Source organism: Aphelocoma coerulescens, chromosome 4A, assembly GCF_041296385.1.
Source record: "Aphelocoma coerulescens isolate FSJ_1873_10779 chromosome 4A, UR_Acoe_1.0, whole genome shotgun sequence".
NCBI classification, from domain to species: Eukaryota; Metazoa; Chordata; class Aves; order Passeriformes; family Corvidae; genus Aphelocoma; species Aphelocoma coerulescens.
Window position 1 is genome coordinate 20,026,209 of NC_091018.1, and position 20,433 is coordinate 20,046,641.

The window sequence follows — 20,433 nt, forward strand, 5'->3', positions numbered from 1 at the left end:
GCCGCCCGCGCCGCGCAACGACCGTTCCCACGCGTTCTTGGTCCGGGGGGACCGGGACGGGGAAGGGGCAGCGGGAACGGGGAACGGGGAACGGGGAATGGGGAACGGGAACGGGATGGGGATGGGGAACGGGAACGGGATGGGGATGGGGAACGGGGATGGGGAAGGGGGAGCGGGAACGGGGATGGGGAACGGGATGGGGAACGGGGATGGGGAACGGGGATGGGGAACGGGAACGGGGAACGGGACGGGGAACGGGAACGGGGAACGGGACGGAGAACGGGAACAGGACGGGGAAGGGGGAGCGGGAACGGGGAACGGGGATGGGGAACGGGAACGGGACGGGGATGGGGAACGGGGACAGGGAACGGGATGGGGAACGGGGAGGGGGAACGGGATGGGGAACGGGATGGGGAACGGGGACGGGGAACGGGATGGGGAACGGGATGGGGAACGGGGACGGGGAACGGGATGGGGAACGGGGACGGGGAACGGGAACGGGGAACGGGATGGGGAACGGGGACGGGGAACGGGGAACGGGGATGGGGAACGGGACCGGGATGGGGAACGGGACGGGGATGGGGAACGGGAACGGGACGGGGAACGGGAACGGGAACGGGGAACGGGAACGGGACGGGGATGGGGAACGGGACGGGGATGGGGGACAGGGAACAGGATGGGGAACGGGGACCGGGACTGGGGAACGGGGACCGGGACGGAGGACGGGGATGGGACGGGGGACGGGACCGGGATGGGGAACAGTCCCAGCATATGGGACAACCCCAGGACTTGGACAGCCCCGGGATGTGGGACAGCCCCGGGATGTAGAATCCCTCGGGAGCCCTGGATCCAGGAACCCTAGGATGTGGGGCACTGCAGGACCCCTGGATCCAGGGGTCGAGAGAGGGCTGTGGCAGCGTGGATTCCCTGGGGAGCACCTGAAGTGGCAAAAAGTGCTTCCAGTGAGCACTGGAACAGCTGCCCAGGGAATGGGCACGGCCCCGAGGCTGCCAGAGCTCCAGGAGCGTTTGGGCAGCGCTGCCAGGGACAGGGTGGGGGTTTGGGGTGTCTGTGCAGGGCCAGGGGCTGGACCGGATGATTGTGTGGAACCTTCCAGTGTCTGAGGAGGCTACAGGGAAGCCAGAGGGGGACTGTTCATTAGGAACTGCAGTGAGAGGACAAGGGAACGGGTACAAACTGGAAGAAGGGGAATTTAGGTTAGAGATACGGAATAAATTCTTTACTGTGAGGGTGGTGAGACACTGGGACAGGTTGCCCGGGAAGGCTGGGGATGTCCTATCCCTGGAAGTGTCGCAGGCCAGGTTGGATGCAGTGGGAAATGTTCCTGAGACACCACAGAGCTCGTCCTGCAACGCACCCCAAGAGCAAACACATCTCAGAGGGAGCAGCCCGCAGGAAACGGCGAGGGTTGGGCAGAAATACTTGTCAGGCACTGATCCCCATCCAGAGTCGTGTCCAGCCTGGAGGGATCCCATCCTCTCCTGGAAGCGCTGGTGAGGGTGGCTGGGAGCTCCCCGCTCACAATCCCAGCAGTGACCAGCCCTGACCTTGTGGGAATATCTGCGGGGAAGGGAGAAGGGTTCCGTTTCCAAAGCAGAAACTTTTTCACGAGGCCAAGATGTTTCCATCCTATTTGAGCTGTTCGCCCGCAGCGATGTTCTCGTACACACGTGGGACTTTCATCTACTACAGGCTCCCCAGGGACAGGCTTCAGGAACACAAAAAAACCCCCAATCCTTACAAAATATCCCAAAAGTGAAAACCCACGTGCTCCTTAGAGGGTTGCCATGAATGGCGGTGCTTCAAAGTTAGGGAGAGGAAATGCAGAAATTGTGGAATGTGGACAGTGTTTGCCCAGACTGAGGTACACATTTAAATGTTCATCTCTCTCACATCCCAGAATAGAATCAAAGATGATTTATCACTGCTGTTGCAGCAGCATCTGAGGACATTTCCTTGCCCTTTGGCCTCAGGATCAGAACAACTTGGTGCTGAGTAGAATGATGAGGCTAAAATTGTGGTCTTGTCCCCAGATGTCTTCAGAGGTCACTGCTGGAGCACAGAGATGCACTTTTAATTCATTTAAACCCAGCAAGGTGGGATTCTGAGCACGCAGACAAAGGCTGGTTCTTCGAGCACACCACGCTCCTTTCTGTTCCTTTCTTATCTCCTCCTTTTTTGCCTTTCCCAGCTTTGAGGTATTTGGTTACTGGGAGCAGAAGGATGGTTAAAAGACAATTTTTGTCGAGTGCAGCGTGAGAAGTGACCTTTGGGCCCTGAGTCTGCAACAAAGAGGGGCAGAGAGAGCTGCAGGGATCGACTTGGTTGGAGTCAATTCAGGGATGTGTGCACGAGCCACCAGCCTCGAGTTCTGTCTCAGCATCTGCCCCAGCCCCTGGCATTTCCCCACAGCCACATTTCCCATTTCTGCTCAGACAAGAGCCCTGTTTCCCCATCCAAGTCCCCCTAACATCAATGGATTCTATGAAAGATGTGGCAGAGGCAAATGTAACAGTTACAAATGGACTTACGGAGGGAAAATAATTTCTGCCAGCACTAGGCAGAAGCAGAAAGATTTTCCCAACGTGCTGGGATCTTAGCAAGGTCTCTCTGGCTCTGCTCATCTCTTACTCCTTTTGTACAATGCATGAGGAACAATTACAACCAGTTTTAAAGCACTCTGACATCCTCCTGTGACAGGCACTATGGTCATGGCAAATATTTTTATTTTTAGCAAGCTTTGTCTCTGAAGATGTCTAGGAGGGCCAACAACAATATAAATAGAAAATCTTATAACAAACAGAGCCAAAAGCAACACAGAGCAGTAAATAAATCTGTAAAAGACTTGGTGTGGAAATAACAATCTCTGTGCACCATGCAAAGGCACAGATCCTTGCATGAGCGACCCAAGGGGTGGTGAAGTGAACCCTCCAGAACCATCCAAATGTTTCCAAAGTCGCTTTCAGCTTTGCAAACATTCCCTCTCTAATTTGAGTGATTGTTTTTCCAAGAGAATTTGAATTTAAAACATGGGTTTCTTGGCTAAATATAAGCCCATTGTGCACAAACAATGAAAATCTCCTTTAAAAACAACTGTTCTTCTGCATGCCAAGGGTTATACAACCTCAGAGAGTGTGAATCCTTCTGCGTGGCTTCACTCGGTGAAAAGGCTCTTCTGGCAATCTAGAAAATCAGAGAAGGGTCACCTTTGAAAACCTCTGGGTTTGGTTCTATATTTTACTTGAGCCCTTTCAGAATCAGACCCTGAAAGTTAAGAGGAGGGGGGGAGCTTGAGAATGGATTGAAAACTTTGGGAGAAGTTTTATTTGTACTACAACCTCTTCTCTCTGCACAGAGATTCCTGCACATGGTGGAACAAGCTTTGGGGAGAAGCACGAGAAGCCTGGGCTGGTGCAGAAGAAATTCAGATTGAGCCATATTAACAAAGGAACTGCAACTCCACTGGTCTGCTTCCAACATGCAGCCTAAAACTGCTTTCACATTGGTTTTAAGCAACCAGAAGCCCTCAGGGCTGCCAAAAGCAGCAGTTCAACATTTCCTCCACCACTGCTGTCTCATTCCTGCCCCCACACATCCCCTCTCCCGTGTCAGCACCAGATCCATCCCTGCCAGCACATGGGAAGCAGCTTCCCTGTCCCTCGTCCCGCAGCAGCTGCTCCATGCCCGTGCTTGTGGCTCCTGATTTTTGTGTGCCACATCCAAGCTCAGCATCATTTGAGCACAGTTTGCATTCTTTTTGTCTGCCTCACATTTATCCAGCCCAAAGCTCACCCTCCAACTTTATCTGCCTCTGGCTGACTCCCTTTTGTGTTCCTCAGCACCACATTTGGTTACCCAAAATGATTTTAACTTTTTTTTTTTTTTCAGTTGGATGTGCCTCCCTCTTGGAGCAAGCCAGCAGAGCTGTTTTCTTCCAGGAATGTCTTTCAGACATAGAATATTCTTCACGATCTTTCTGAACTTATCTGGCTTTTTTTTCCCTGGGCTGAAGCTCTTCTGGCCACCTGGAAGCTGACAGATCTATGACTGTTTGGTTTTGGAGGAGGACTATCGTGATGAATGTTTTTATATTACTCACGAACATGTGCTTTTAATAGCAAATGGCAACAAAGCTTCCAGCACTCAGAGAGGCAGACAGTGACTTACTGCTGCTAACTAATCCCAAATTCATCACTGTCCAGCTCAATAAGGCATTTCAAAGTGCTGCCCTATTAATTGACCACAAGATTTGGAGCTTTTTCCCCTATTCCTCCTCTCATTTTGCCTCTTCTTACAAAACTTGTGTGAGATTAAAGCAGCCCGGTAATGAAATTTCCTGGAAAAGATTTTTTTTTCAGTGTTTGGGGTTTTGCAAAAATCTGGAAGCAAATTGACACTGGAAGATTTGCAAACCATTCCCACAGGAGCCATGTCCCAAAAGACACAGGATCCGGCGGCTCCCTCGCAGTTCCATGAGCTGCATCAGCCTCCAGATACCTTTTCCACCTCTTCATCAGCTGCCAGGATGGTCAAAGGAACAACACCGGGAGCTTGCACAGCATCCCTGCACAAATACTGCTGCACAAGGAGCTTTTAGAGGGGAAACAGAGCCTTGGAAAAGTGACATGTCCATAAATCTTGGGATTCTTGTGCTGATTTCACTGCACTGCTGTGCCCCAACGCTGGGTTTTCCTAAGGGCAGTTCACACTCAGCACATCCTCTGTGATGCTGGTGTGGAAACTGGGATCAGTGCTTTGGGAAGGGGCAGTGATCCGGAGCTCTGCCCTGATTTCCCATCCCCTGGGAATGCACCCCTGGCTCTGGACCCTGCTGGGAGGGCTCAGGTGCGTGCTATGGGTCAGAGCAGAGCCGTGAGAGCAGCTGGGCACAGAGAGGCTTTTTGGTGGCTGCAGCCTCTCCAGAGTGAGCCAAGCCTACCTTGTGCCTGCAGCAAAACTGCATCCCCAGGTCTCCATGAGCTGTGGGGGGATTATCTTGCCCTCCATTCCCATCCTTGCCTCCCACACCGCCCGACAGAGTCCATGTGCCAGCCTTGCCCCCACTCCTGCAGACCCCTTCCGAGAAGTTTTTCCAAAGATGAATGTTCCAACTACGTTATTTTTTTAGTTTCATTTACATCTGTTTCATATTATTTGCAGTTTTGCTTTGTCTGGGTCACTCCCCCCCCCCCCCCCCCCCCCCCGTGTTCTTCCCTCCCTGTTATCCCAGAGAACTGAGAGCTGATTGTAGCCAGTGCTCAGTTACAGGCTGTCATCCCACAGACCCTGCAGCCGCCAGCTGTCCTAAAACCCCGCTCAGTTTTCCTAGAGAAGCCGCTCTCTCTTCATTCCCTCTGCTGGCTCGCCCCACTGAAAGGCACCGAGTCCTTCCTCCGCTTCCCAAGTCTGTCATCAGCCCTAAATTCACTTTCCCATGCTTGGAGAGCCTGCAGTGTCCCACCCCAACGCTGCCCCGCGTTCCAGCGGGCCTTTAGGACTCACAACGTGCACAAAGCAACAGATCAAACGTGTCCTGGAGGATTCATGTGCCAGCTGGCATTTTGGAATACCCCACAGCTGCCTGAAAACTCGGAGGGGGGGGATGGAAATGTGTTTGTTATCCTGAAGAGCAGGGTCCCATCAGCTTCAGGGCTCTGGAGGGGCAGCACACAATAGCCCAGGGAGAACAAGAGAGCGTGGAGCTGGAGCCGATTGAAAAGGCAAAGGAACTGGACAGGCAGAACCGGATTATTCAAAGCGGAATTAGAGCAGAGCACGGGGGTGGCTGTACCGCGCTGAAAACGCTCCCGTGACGGCTGAAAACCCCCAAAATCTGGGTTTTTTAGCAGCCAGCCGAGGGACAGCCCGTGAAGCAGGCCGTGGCGGGGGATAAAGGGCGAGGAGCGCGGGATGCAGGCGCAGCTCCCTCGGTGCCCGGCTGCAGGAATGTCCCGGTCCCACTTGTGATTGGCTGCGGGATGCCGGAGTCAGTTTTCACGGGGGCTGATCAAAAAGTTCCCTTTGGCTCTCCGAAGTCGCTGTCTGAGCTGAGGCATCGGCTGCAGGAGGCCGGGCGCTCTCCCATTCCTCGGGAAAACTGCTTCGGTGGGATGAGAGCGCTTCTCCCTCCGAGGGAAGGCAGCCGAGGCCGGGCGCCGAGGAGCCGTGCTGCCGCTTTTCGCCCCCGAGCCGGGCTCAGCAGCCATCCCTCCTGGCATGCGTCTGGTCCCTGAGGATACGATGTCTCAGTACTCCACCAATTTCCTGCTGCTGCCCATTCCGGAGTACCCCGTGCTGGACTGTGCGCCCAACAAAATCATCAAGCTCGTGGTGCTGGGCGGCAGCAGCGTGGGCAAGACAGGTAAGTGCCAGGTGTGGTCCCTGCTTTTCCTCGCAGCTGCACTTCCGAGCTCCTTCGCTCCCCAGGCGGACCCAAAACTGTGACATTTGGTGCAGCTTAACTGTTCCAATGTACCTTTTTTTTCTTTGTTTTTTAAAGAAAAGGTACAGGATAGTTTGTGAGGCAGATGTGCTGTCGCTGCGTGAGCAGCCAGCGTGAGCCAGCAGCGAGTTTTGTGCTCGCAAAACCGTTCTGCTTGGTTCTACCCGGTTTTGTGCAAATTATTTAGCTGTGGCTAAATTTGCACGCCCCAAAAGTGGGGCTGGTGGCTTTTATCCTCCTGCTGTAAATGTTTTACGCTCAGCAGACAAATCACAGCGTGCGAGACGTGCCTTTATTATTCTCCAAAGGAGAGGGGAAGAAAAGAGGGTAAAGAGAGCATTTGAATGTATGGTCCATGACTTCAGGAATTATTAAGAGCAAATCAGATTTATTACATCTGTGGTTCCATGGGATTCAGCAAAATGTTTGATTGTTTTGGCTTTGAAGCAGCCACATCTTCATATTATTTTTAACTAGTTTGTTGAAGACAAAGCTGCACAGGCAATTTCATCTAAGGGTGCTCAAGGGTGACCCAGTATCACTGTGAGAATTATTGCTTGAAATGAAATCTATGATAAGAGCTGTTTGCAGAATAAGCCATTTTATTTAATTATTAATTGTTTTTGCAAGTTCCTAGGAATCTGCTGAGATCAAAGCACTACAGGAATACAAGTTACTGGTGCCACGATGGGGTTTAAGTGTTTTATCAAGGAAAAAAAAAAGGGTTCTAAGCAAAGAGTTTAAGAAAGCAGCTCAGGTTAAGGTGAATAAGAAGGCCCAGGGTGCTGCAGCATGACCCAAGCGTGCAGAGCACATGGAGTTTGTTTGCTGGGTGTGATTAGATATCACTAATGGGTTTCAGGAGGGTTTTTAAGGCTGGAGAGAAGCATTCCATCCATCAGCCTCACTTCTTGTATGACATAAAATGCTTAAATTTGGATTAGTTGCAATCTGCTGGCTTGCCACTCTTTTTCTAAATTATTTCAGAGCAAAGCACAGATTGTTTTACCTGCGATCCCAGGGAAACAACCTCCCTATCCCACGCTGAGCTGCCACCCTGAATCTGAGGGCTCCTTTCCAACACAAGCTGTGAAAAACTCTGTATTGGGTATCCCAGCCTGGCCCCAGATCTTTGTCTGTGAGCGTTGAGAGCGGCGTTTGCAGAATAACATGTGAGCAATCCAGAGATGAACTCTGTCTCGTGTGAGACTCCTCCCTGCAGGAAGATGTTACGTGTGTTGTGCAAGGATGGATCTGGCTTCTCATTAAGGACCCATCTCTTTCTCATTGTTTTGCAGCCCTGGTCGTGCGCTTTCTCACAAAGAGATTTATTGGGGACTACGAAGCCAACACCGGTGAGTTCTGCTCTCCCCAGCAGCACTGCAGAGAGTTGGAAAATAAATCCACTCTGTTTTGTGACTGGTGCACATTACAGGAGAGCCAAGTGGTGTTAGGTGTCCATAAGGTGCATATTTTCAGTTAATAGCCTCAAGCTATGAAAGCCATAAATCAAAGGCTCATTATTTATGATCCTTTCAGCTGGTTTTTTCCCCCAAGTTGATGGAAAAGGATCAGAGTAAAAGGTTTGCTTGGGGACATACCTATACTGAAACACAGGCTCAAGGAACAACCCACACATCAGCTAAACCACAAAACCCCAATGCTGCTCCCCCTGCAAGCCCAGGGAAGCAGAGGAATTCCAAAGGGTGTAAAAGGAAGTTCAGAACTTTTTCTGTGCATTCCCTTTTTTTTCAGGGGCTATTATAACCAGGGAGACTTTGAAATTGAAGTCTTCTCTCCGTAAGACAAGCAAAGCAACCATTCATTCCTTGTTTAATCCAGAGGGAGTGTTCATGTGAACTGTTTCATTCAGACTCTGATTTGGCCAGGGTTGTAGGATGGATCCATGCTCACCCCTACTGCACATCCCACACATTGGGCACCTCACAGCTTTGGGGTGAAGGTGGGCAGGACTCAAAAAATGCTTCACTTTGGAGATGCTTGCTGAGCTCAGGATGAGGAGCAGGGAAGGAGGGAGCAGCACAAGACACCTTTGATCTGAGGAAACACAATCTGAAAGCTCCTCCCTCCAGCTCCCCCTCACTGACCCCAAGTAACCCCGATGGTTGGCTGCACTTTTGCTCCTTCTTTTCTGTCACCTCTTCTCCGGGAGGTTGTACATCAAGTGAGACCTGGGAGCTGTGCAGGGGCTGCTGCCAGAGCAGTGCTGGGAACCACATGCTTTTCTCATTAAGCTCCCAGGCCCACGGCCGTGCTGCAGGAGAAGGGAATATTGCAGCAATATGGAACAGGTGGTGGTGGTGCCTTTGGGATCACTCAGCCGTGCTTCTCCTTGTTCCAGGCATCATCAGGCAGAGCAGGGGCAGTGCCTGGCAGCACCTGCTCTTTGTTCTGTGGGGCATCATGGAATGGGAATAAGGAGTTGTCTGGTCTTGGTGCAGGGGTGCAGGATCTTCCCATAAAATCATCTTTACAGCTTAAAATCTGATCTGTTTTAAAATATAAAATAAATCCCACCAGGGCTGGATCCCCTCACAGTATTAAACCATGATATGATAATGTTGGATTCAGTGCTAAATTCCCTCATGTTGAAAATGTTCTATGAGCTCAGATTCTTTTCCACTGGAATAAAATCACTTGTTCCCTTGAAACAAAGCAGATTTTCAGAAGTGAGGGCATTACTGTCACTAGCTGGGCTCCCTGTTAATCTGTATTCCTTACTCTCCAGTGGGTGGATTTGTCCACGTTTGACATTGTTCTGGAGGCAGCAGTGACAATTGTACTGGGGCAAGACAGAAGGGCTGTACACAGCAGCTGTGGATTAGCATTTCTTCACACCCCCCCGTGACTTGTGTTAAGTTCTAAAGAAAAATGTTGATGATATCAACCACTGGAGCTGTCCTTGTCACAGCCACAGAGAGCTCAAAAGATCAAGACTTAAATTTTCATCGTCACTTAGCTCACACTGCAGTAACAAAATAAAGTTCAAGCCTAGGATAGCAGTGGTTAGATCAGAGCTGGATCAGGCCTAGGTGGGTAGAACTGGCACTTGGCTGTGAATATGTGTCCTCCAGACTAACCAAAGTCAGGTTTCAAGTGTCCAGTCTTTGGGGATTTCAACCAAACTCTGCTAAAATCACGCAAACCCCAAAGAGCACCTGGGGGATCCACACACAGTCACTCACTCTGTGTCCAAAACTGGAGCACTTTCCTTTTTTAAAGGCACTCAGAAAAATGCAGTAGGAAACACTCACTCTTTTCACAGACCACACCTGGATGTCTTAGTTTGAGATCATAAAATGTGAACTGCACTTATATTTAAAGTTCATATGGATTGAAAACCTGAATGGGATTTATGTGCTCGCTTTGAGTATGTGACTCAATGCCAAGCAGCCCTTTCCCAGCCCCCAGGCTGGCTGTACACTCAGAACATGTCCCCACACAGCAAACACAGCCCCACTTTACTGAGCAAACAGCCACACAGACACTCCAGGGCTGTTCACTTTTCTACAGGCAGCTCCACATCCCAAACCTCAAAACTCTGGATTTCTACAGTCCCGTTTTGCCTTCCCTTTGTACTTTTGGTTCCCTGTTACAGTCCCTGACTGACGATGTTCCTTCTCCACCAGGTGCTTTGTATTCCAGGAAGTTCACCATAGATGGGGAGCAGATCTCTCTGCAGGTGCAGGACACTCCCTTTGTCTCACTGGAGGTAAAACAACTGCTCTGTGCTTTTCAACACACTTCTTGTCTCATGTTTGTTGCCAGCACTTCCATCTGCAATTAACTCCACTAAGCAGCAGGAAAACACCCGGGCTCAAACCCAAGACTAATCAAAGGTACCTTAAACTTCACCAAAATGAGCTCTTGAAGGTGTTAAATCAGGCTCCTTCAGCACTAAGTCAAAATTAAAACAAATCTCTTTCCAACACACTTCTGAACAGCAGTAAAATCACAATCTGGCTCACCCCTTGGTTGTTTTATTTTCTGTCAAGTGGTTTCTGTCCCTGCATGGCAGAAAACTCACCTGCCCAGAGGCCCAGCTGGCTCAGCTTGGACCTTCCTCCACACCCAAAGTCTCTCAGATTTAGAGAAGTGCTTCTTTCCAAGGGGCCAGGCCTCACAGCAGTTTTCATTTCCAGCTGTGGTGCTTTGCACTGCTTTCCTTACTTGGGTTTTAAATGTAATTAATTCCTTTTTTTTTAAGGTGTTAGCATTTATCACACTCCTTTTTCTCGCAGTGTTTTAGATAGTTGGACTCGATGATATTAAAGATCTTTTCCAATCTTAATGATTCTATGGTTCTATTACATTCTAGATTTTTAATAGTCTACTAGGAACCTCTTTCTAGAAATACTTTTCCAAGCAGGATTTATGATGTCTCTCCTTGAAGATCTGCTTCACATGCAGAACAAGAGGATGAAAATAGTGTCAAAGCAGCAGGAAATGTAGTGTAATTTGGGGTTACATGAATGGTGGAAATCACAAGAGACTGATAATTCCAATGTCATGATAGAATTAGGTATTCTCATTGCACCATTGAGCCTAACCTTCTAGGTGTGGCCTTAACCTCAGTCTAAACTTAGACTTGGCCGAATAAATGTCAGGATGGGAACACCACCTTCTCTCCTCGAGTGGCAGGCTGCTCCTGGACAGCTCTGCACCCCCTGTTTCACCTGCACTGCCCCACGTGTGCATTTCTGTGCTGTAGGACTCTTCCATCCTGAGTTTACAGAACGGGATGAGCGAAGCTCCTGCAGTTCCCATTTCCAGCTGCTCTGATGACTGGAAGTGGATTGAAGGGGAAAGCTTTGCTCAAGTCCCACTCTCTGCTGTGCTGGGGTGCACAGAGCAGAGGGCAGGAGCCCTCATTTGTTCTGGACACTCAGAAGCAAACAAAAGCTGCAGTGGAAGCTCTCCAAATATTCAAGTGGGATTTAACTGCACAAAGGCCTTTGCCAGCTTGCCCTGCAAAGAGGAGCTGTGGGGGGTGATTGGGCACCACTGGGATTGCCTGATAAACACTTAACAAAGGGAATCCCTGTCTCTGCTGTCCCATGGAGAAAGGAGGGAGTGGAATAATTTAACTCCCTTTTCCAGACCAGATAGATGCTGTTTTCCTGTTTAAATTTACACTGTGCCCTATGGTCCCGTGACTCTAGAGCTGCACAAAGTTTAGTCAAGCCAGCAGCTGAGGTTTCTTAGTCAGAAATGATCTTAATTTAATTAGGAAAGAGTTTCATTTTCTTTGTCCATGTCCAAGGTCTGTGCTGTCCCAAGATCTCCCACAGACACGCTTATCTCACCCTGTATGTGTTTGCTTCGAATGATGTATCTGCAATAATTGAAGGGACTGTGTCAGAACAGGTTAAGACTGAGAAAAGGTTGGACTTTTTATCAAAATCCTTAAGGAAGAGAGTTTCCTGCACTCTGCAGGCAGAGCACAGCGTTTCAGGAGGAAATCATGTGGAAACCCTCGGGATTCAAGCCCCCAGAGATGTGAAAGTGTAAGAGAGAAACAGAAGCAGATGAGTGGCTTTGTTGGTTGATTCATTGCTGCTTGGCCTATACACTGCAAAGGCCTGTGTGTTTCAAAATTCATTCTGGAGCAGAGATTTCCATTTAAAAAGTAGCCCCTTAGCCTTTGGTTTCCTGAATAAAGCATTCCTCTTGGGATTATCCATCCCTCTCACTCCTGGGTGGGCCTAGCTGGAGTAACAGAGAATTTCTGCTCATTAGGGCTCTCTGAATGTGCACCTTCTCCAAACCCATTTTCAAGGCTTGCAAGTGCAATTAGTTCCTTTTTTTGCCGTGAAAGGGTTTTGCTGGTGAAAAGATGCTTCCAGGACATGGAGAGTGGCTAATTATCCCCAGACTGGCTACAACCCAGACCCCAACAGTGCAAATTGCCCTTCTTCCCACAGCCTGCCCTGGCCTGGCTGGAGTTCACTCTCATTAACCTTTCCAAACAGGCTGCTGGGCAGGATCCCTCTTCATCATCCTGTGTTGGGCTTTGGGCTTTGAGTGTTTTGGGGAGCATCGGATAAGCAATTTCACTGCTCACAGTGAAATTTCAGTGAGCTGGCAAAGGCAAAGAACCTCAAGGTGTGATGAGCCAGTGTCTCTGTGGGCAATAATGAAATATTTATGAAGGGCATTTGGTTGGCAGAACTCCTGAGGAAAGTTTTAAGCTGAATTTACACTCTGACCCTTCAGAAATTCTGCTTCCTCCTTCTCTCAGAAGAGCTTGTCAGTAGTTCTTCTTTTAGTGTCTGATCTACCAGAGGAAAACTGATTGGTCTTACTCATTCTTTTCCACCTCTGCTTTCTGAAGTTAGGCTTTATAATTCATAAATAAAAGTGATCTAAACAAGTGATTCTAAATAAAAGTGATCTGTTTGGGGAGAGTGCTGAGCACTAAATTCTGTTAAAACTAATGTCAATAAGTATTCTATAGATTAATAGATAATGGAACATGTTTTCTCTTAGTCTTACTGAAGTTGATGAAAACTTCTTGGGTAGAATTTAGCAACAATAATAAAAATTTGAGCTCTGTATTTGTGATGTTGAACTCCCCTTAAAATAACACAATTTCTACCAGCTTCATGAAGAGCTGCACACAGAATATGCTTGTTGGGTATAAAAAAAAATTACAGCGTTCCAGAAATGCTGTAATATTGACAGGAATGTCAGTTCTTCCAGACCAAGCATGGCTGCAGCAGGCATCTCCCTCTCTGGCTGGGTTATCCCTATCCCAGCAGGGATAACAAAGAGGAGAGGATTAGCTGGAAATAGCTTCCTCTTGACAAACGAGCTGATCTCTTTTCAAGCCCACAATGTTGTGTTCAGCTTTGTAATCCCAGTGCTGGTGGTTGCTGGGGCTCTAAATAGGAGTGGTGATGGAATCAACAAATGTGTGACCAGCAAAACATGATATAAACCCATCCCTGCTCTGCAAATTACCAATGGGATTGCACCTGATCTTGAGTTGTGGTCATTGGTTCTTTGTAGCAAATTGCTTTTTTCAAAATGACTTTGACTATCCGGAGACCTGCAAGGCAGGAAAACCTGGCAGGCTTCACCAGACAGAGTTAATGAGAGCCTCTGTCCATGGAGACATTGAATAAAGGATTGGAAAAAGCCCTAAAAGTCACCTTGGGGGACAACTGTTCACTTGTCACAGCATGACAAACCTGATGGATTTTTAATGCTCTCACTGTGCCCATCACAATTTCATCCACAATAAGAGTGTGAGTTTCTGACTGGTTGGGTACAAGAGAATATAGAACTAACTTTTCAAAGCAGTATTTTGGCTCTTCTCTTCAACTAATTTGCTCTGACCCCTCTCCACTCACATTACTGCTTTCCTGCAGTGTGGGATCACAGAATCATGGAATCACTGAGGTTGGAAAAGACCTCCAGGACTGAGTCCAACCCATGACCGATCCCCATCTTGTCCCCAGCCCAGAGCTCTGAGTGCCACATCCAGGGATGCAGGGATGGGGACTCCAACACCTCCCTGGTAGCCCCTTCCAATGTCCAATCACCCTTTCCATGAAGAAATTCCTCCTGATGTCCAACCTAAACCTCCCCTGGTGCAGCTTGAGGCTGCTTCCTCTTGTCCTGTCACTAGGAGCAGAGTCTGGCCCACACTTGGCTGCAACCTCCTTTCAGGGAGCTGTAGGGAGTGAAAGGTCCCCCCTGAACCTCCTTTTGTCCAGGCTGGACAACCTGGCACAATGTTACCAACACCGAGAATTCCACTGGGACATCCAGAGAGGCTCCTGGCTGTACTTTAACAAACAGCCCCACGTTCAAACTGAGCTCCGTCTGGGGCTCTTTGCCCTCTCTGCTCCCTGCTCCGTGTTTCCTAACACCCAAATCCCGCTGTTTTGCAGGACGACACGGACACCATCTGCTGCCAGGAGCAGATAAACCGCTCCATCTACTGGGCCGACGGCTTCGTGTTCGTTTATTCCATCACGGACTACGAGAGCTTCCGTGTGCTGCGGCCCCTGCACCAGCACATCCGCAGGATCCACCCCAACGCCAACATCCCCCTGCTGCTCATGGCCAACAAGGGCGACCTGCTGCGGGCCAGGCAGGTGTCCTCCAAGGAAGGGCTGCAGCTGGCCAGCGAGCTGGGCGGGACCTACTGCGAGGTGTCGGCGCGGGAGAACTGCGAGGGCGTGCACGAGGCCTTCCAGCAGCTGTGCCAGGAGCTCAGCAGGAGCAGCAGCAGCTGCAATGGAGAGAAGAGGAGAGGCCTCCACCTCGTCCGGCCCAAGTCGCCCAACATGCAGGACTTGAAGAGGCGTTTGAAGCAGGCTCTGACTTCCAAAGGCAAATCGGCCACCACGCTTTGATGCGGCCGGCAGGAATTGTGTTCCAGAGCCCTGGATAAAAAGGGCAACAAGCTGGGAAGAAGGGGCATCAGTTCAGCTGTCAGGCTGTGTGAGAGACTCTCCCATTTTGTCTTCACGTCTTCCTCAAAAAGCTCCTGCTCCTTCAGCAAAGGAACTCGCAGGGTTTGCTCTCTGGGGCAGGAATTTCGAAACTGTGGTTTAAAAAAAGAGGTTGTCCCAAATTATTTCTTTTTTTTTCTTTTGAAAGGGGTGCGGTCAAATATCTTAGCGTTAAAAAGTGGGGTTTGTTAATGAGAATAATTAAATCCTGCTTTTAAGAGATGTGACTCCCCTTGGGAATGGCTGTATTCCCAAACACAGGCTGTGAACTACAGCAGGACATGAGGAGAGTGACGGGAGCTGTCCTGAGCGAGCAAAAGGTACCAGATTTGCTTCATTGCAAGACTGGAAAATAAAGGCAAATTAAATGAATTAATTCATTTAAATGAAGAGCATAAATAGTGAAAAGTATTAATTGAAAGAAAGAGTTCTTAGCAATGGGAAGAGATTTGCTCATGTGCAAGCTTTAGCCTTACAGTGTCTCTTTAAAAGGAGATTTTTTAAAAATCGATACTTTTTCAGATTGTTTTTGTTTAAAAGCACATTGATTTCTTCTGAAAATGATGATATGGGCAAAATACAAACTTGTGGCAGCATTTTGTAGTGAGTTTCTCCATGGCATTTTTCGTTTTTCTGAAGGTTTCTTACACGGCAAAAGGGAAAAATAGATCAGAGTGGTTTAAAACCCACCAAAAAATGGACTGCACTGATCAAGAGCAAGGAGGTCACCTAAAACTCTTAATTTTGTTCTCCTAAACTAGTCAGACTTCAAGTTCAAAATGCTTTTAAAGAAACAAGGCCTTCACACGAAGTATATTTACATCATTAGGTTGTTTGGGTTCTTTTTTTAAGAAGAAAAGGTTTTATGATGCCTGAAATTTTTGCCTTGGTGAATTCATTATTTTGGCTTGGGGAATTAATTATTTTGCCGTTTGAGTTAAAGCCAGACTTCCCTGAACAGCTCCCAGAGCATCCCAGCCTGTCAGGACATATCCCAGTGGCAGTGTCTGGTTGTGCCTCAGCACGTCCAAGGATTTGAGGCTGTATCCCATGAGCTGATTTATGGAACCAATAACAGCAGCACAGAGCACCCAGCACTCTGTTCTCAGTGAGAGTGGGGAGGAATGGGCTCAGACCATGGCAAATTCATGATGCACCAAGCTTTTCTTCAAACAGACCAGATGAGCAATTCAAGGACCATGAAATGAAGTCAAGCTCAGTGATTTATACTCAGGAACACAGGAGGGAAACCCGAGTTTGATGGATATGGAAGAACATTCCCAGCTGCAGTTTCATCTGGCAAGACTGAGCTAAATCAACCTTTTCCTCATTAGGAGCAGCAAAAATGGAAGTTGAGTCTGATGAGTACTTGTATAGCTCAGGGCTTTAAAATGTACTTTGTATTTTCTGTGTCCCTATATTAGACAGCTCTAGCCATGATTTTCCTTATCACCTGGATTTGCCTTATCTCCAGCTCACTTTCTGTTTTATTTATTGTTTTCCACAGCTGCTCATCTGAGAATGTCTTGTGTTCCGATTCATTTAAGAGTCTTTTATTCCCACAAAAGACCTGCACCTGTTTTTAAATTCAGTTTCAAGTGGTAGTAGGAGGGGAAAAGTTGGATCATCCAAACAGGGACTCAAAGGATATCAGGGAATTTCTACTTTTGATTGTGGCTGATCAGCAATTTGGTGTTTGAGCAGTGTCGTTAATCATCCCAGGCACTTTGGTTTTTATGGCACAGAATTTCAGTGTTTTCAATTAGTAACAGCACAGCTCAAATATTGAATGTAAAGATTCAATAGCTCAAATATTGAATCTAGAGCTTCAGTGGCTCAAACATTGAGTCTAAAGATTCAATAACATGAAATGGAGCAGTTCGCAAGACCCACAGAAACTGAAGTATTTTTCTGTTGGGAAAATGATCCCCAATTCTGAATAGCAATTAGCAATTTTACCACTCCAGTACTGCATAACAAGGGCTGAATTTGCTGAAGACAATTTGCTGACATTGGTTTCCATGAAAGACTAAGAGTATTTCTGCTCCAGCTTGTCTGATTTGTTTGTAACTTCCTCCTTCAGCTGGAATCCTTTCTGATTTGGGAAGAAATCTCACCAAAATTCAAACCCATCAGTGTTTTATTTTCATGAGTGAGTAATAAAAACATGCAAGGTCTTCCCTGAGTAGTGAATAAAATGGCTCCTGTATGTGTCACATATTTAAATATTCCTTGTTCACACTAAAGTATATTCTTTTCCCTCTTGCAACCTAGGACACCCTGCTTTGGAAGTGTTCCTTATGTAAGGAAATATTCCTTATGCAAATAAGTATTCCCACATTCCTGTGGGGGGAAAAAAATCTACATTTTGACTAAAGCCAAAAAATATTGAAACATTCAAGTCTTCTCTTGGGTACTAACATGTGGCAAACATTTATTCTGCTACAGTAACTTTAGCATTTCCTTTGTTCATTGCCCAGGAGTACAAATACTGGTTTTAAGCCAGGACTAACCATCTACAGAAGGCAATAAAGCTCAGTATTTTTATTTGGGGCGCAGTAGTTGAGCCCCAGGACACCTCACTGTGCCCCAGAGGCAAGGCTGAATGGCAGCACAAAAAGCAGGGAGAAAAGAATGCTATAGAATTAAGTGCCTAAAAATAATCCTGTACAAGATCAAAGTTTAGTCATGTAGAACCTGATCCTGAATTAGAAACTTCAGGCTGCCAGGGGAAAAAACACGTATTCTACTGAAGGTTTAAAATTAACCCTCTAGAGAGAAAGTACTGCCATAAAGTCAAGAGGAGAGAGGGAAAACAAAGATTTGAGAGTGTGGGGTGATTTTTGGATATCAAAGAAAATTCTCCTCTCAGTTCTATTGATTTATTCCAGATTAACTCCAATCAATACCAACAGCAGTGAGCTGTAGAATTCCTTCTTCTGAAATTTTTTTTCTCATCACTCATCATTCTCCTGAGCATTTTAAATCTTTGTGCACCATCTGGTTTTCAAGATGGTTTTGCAGCTGGGTTTACTTGGGCACACAGCAGTTGAGTGATTTGCCCCAAGGTTACACAGCTGAGCAACTACTCGAGAGGAACTCCAGCCCCGTGTCCTTTGTAATTAATTCCCGACTCTGTACAACAACTCCCAGACCATACACCTCCCTCAAGGTATGCACAAAGCACAGTGAGCTGTACTGCACAGGAATGTAATTAAAAGTTGGAGAAAGTTACTTGAATTCTATCTGTGTTAGGGACTGAGCAGAGCCTCAGTGACAAGCTGGCACCTCACAATTGCAGCAACACCAAGACAGGCTTGGGAGTCACTGAAGGTGTTTGTTAATGGTTATTTCTGTGCTCCTGCCGCTGCATTTCTCACCCATTTCCAGTGGTTCCCCACGGAAATGCGGTGTGACCTGGGAGAAGGGAGAACCAGGTTTTATTTTTAACTTTTCCTGTGACTTGCTGATGAATTTGGCCAGATCTCTTTCTTAATCTGAATTGCTCTGCCCATAGGTCATAAATACCTGTCACATACTTCAGCATCCACGGGAGAGGCTCACCAAGGAGGAATAAAGGAATTGCCCCCATGTGCATAGGGATGGCTGAAATACTTACATCTGAACTCACATCTTGCTTCTGCATTCTTTTAAAACTCAGTTGTGTGGATCCCACATTTACACCTGGAGCAGAGGATAAACACAGAAACTTCGGGTCCTGATTTCAGGGAACAGCTCAGACAGAGATATTTGTATCCAAGGTACCTGGCTGCTCCCAGGATTTGTGTCAGGTGTACGAATGGAGAAGAAAGAATAATTTCCTGAGACATCAAAAGAAACTTGCTCTGTAGCAGAAAACAGTTGTCTAATTGTTTTCCAAGGCAAACTGGGTGGCTGCCAGCTGATTGTTACTGCTGGATTTCCCTCTGCCCACTGGCAAAGTAGATTTGGGGTCAAAATCCCACTGCTCTGTTTGCAGAGCCAGCAGACGGCCCTGAGGCAGCAGAGCACAATGAGCTGCTTGCTAATGTTTCATGTTCATGGATTCTCGGAGCTCTTCTGAGCTGTGCCTGTCTCCTCTGGGGCTCACACAGGAAAACCACGGAATTAAAGTTAAAAAAGATCTCCAGCTTCACTCTAAAAGCTCCAAAGCAGGGACAATGGGGTAGAGAAGATGATCCAATCTATCACTAATGGAGACAAAGCAAGACTCTTCCTTTGGTAATTTCTCACAGGCTCTGCCCTCCTTGCTCCTCTCCATTCACGCCTTTGTTCTCATTTAACTTAGCAAGCAAAAACTTCTGCAATTCTTCTTCCTTTGGCTTAGAAACATACTTTTGCTGGTTAGTTTAAAATTTATTTCCAAATATTGGAACTCCAAACATGGTTTATAACAAAAGAAGAGTGTCTACTTACTCTTTTGACCTTATTTACCTAAAGCATTTTAAAGCACAGCTACAACGCTGTGCTTTGAATTCCTGCCACTTCTCCCCAAGAGCTCTCACTGGCTTAGCCCAATATTTCCTCCCCTTGTTTTGTGCTTACAATGTTGAGCTCGTTAATGCTGCAGAGTCATCGCTTACTTAAACCTGTTTAGTTCTTAAGTTTTGCTGCTCTCCTCTGAAATCCCTTTGGTTTAATCAGGCAGATTCTCTTCTCTAAGCAGCTGTGCAAGTGGAAAAGGAGCTCAGAACAGCTGGTGATTTTGTGCTCTGTCAGATCTTAGCCCATTATTGAAGATTTTGGAATAAACAGGAGCATGGAAAATGATGCAGCAATCCCACTTCTCGTCTCCCTTCATCTGTAGCCGGTGCAATAATTTTATCTGTCACGAAGTGGACAAAGTTCATCCTAAATGATAATGCTTTTTCCTACAGATGGAAAAACACCAAACATGAAGCAGAGAGCTGAGCTGATAGACTGCAAACCCTGGGATCCAATTCATTCAGGAGCTGTCACACCAATCTTCTTTTCTTTAGAAGATACATTTTTTACATTTTCCCTCTTATCTGAAAGGGTTTCAAGACAGAGCCTCTGGATCTCATCATACAGACACTTCCCATCCCCTCCAGCAGGTCAGGGGGAAGCTGCACATTTTCCAAGGATGCTGGGTGAAACTATGCATGTCTTGTGCTGTTATGAGGGATGATTGTGGAGACTGTTCCTAAGGACGTTTTTCTTCTCCCTGGGCAGTAATGCAGAACACTCACAATCAGTAACCAGTCATTTGGAAAAGATATTTGGGGTTTCTTTGCTGAATCTGGAGACATTCTGTACCTTCTCTGCTGGTTAGAAAGCTCACCAGATAAGCAGAGGTTGGGTTTTTCCTGAGGTTGCCTTTGAACTCTCACAGAAAGAGTTGAATTATATCACTTTTGATTGTGATCCAGCTTTCCAGATGCTTGCAGAGGCCACCACTCTTCAGAGTTCTGGATTGCATTTCACTTCAAACCCCAATATTTTCCTATGCCATGATGGAAAAGC

General features: G+C 47.4%; 1 protein-coding gene across 1 annotated transcript; it reads left to right on the forward strand.

The window, feature by feature from the left end:
* Positions 1-6,073: 6,073 nt before the first annotated feature.
* LOC138110594 (ras-like protein family member 11A-like) lies at positions 6,074-17,813 on the forward strand. The gene is made up of 4 exons (XM_069015693.1): positions 6,074-6,382; positions 7,762-7,818; positions 10,114-10,196; positions 14,383-17,813. Exons 1-4 carry the CDS (start codon positions 6,238-6,240, stop codon positions 14,848-14,850), a joined length of 753 nt encoding a protein of 250 aa, XP_068871794.1. The 5' UTR covers positions 6,074-6,237; the 3' UTR covers positions 14,851-17,813.
* Positions 17,814-20,433: the final 2,620 nt, after the last annotated feature.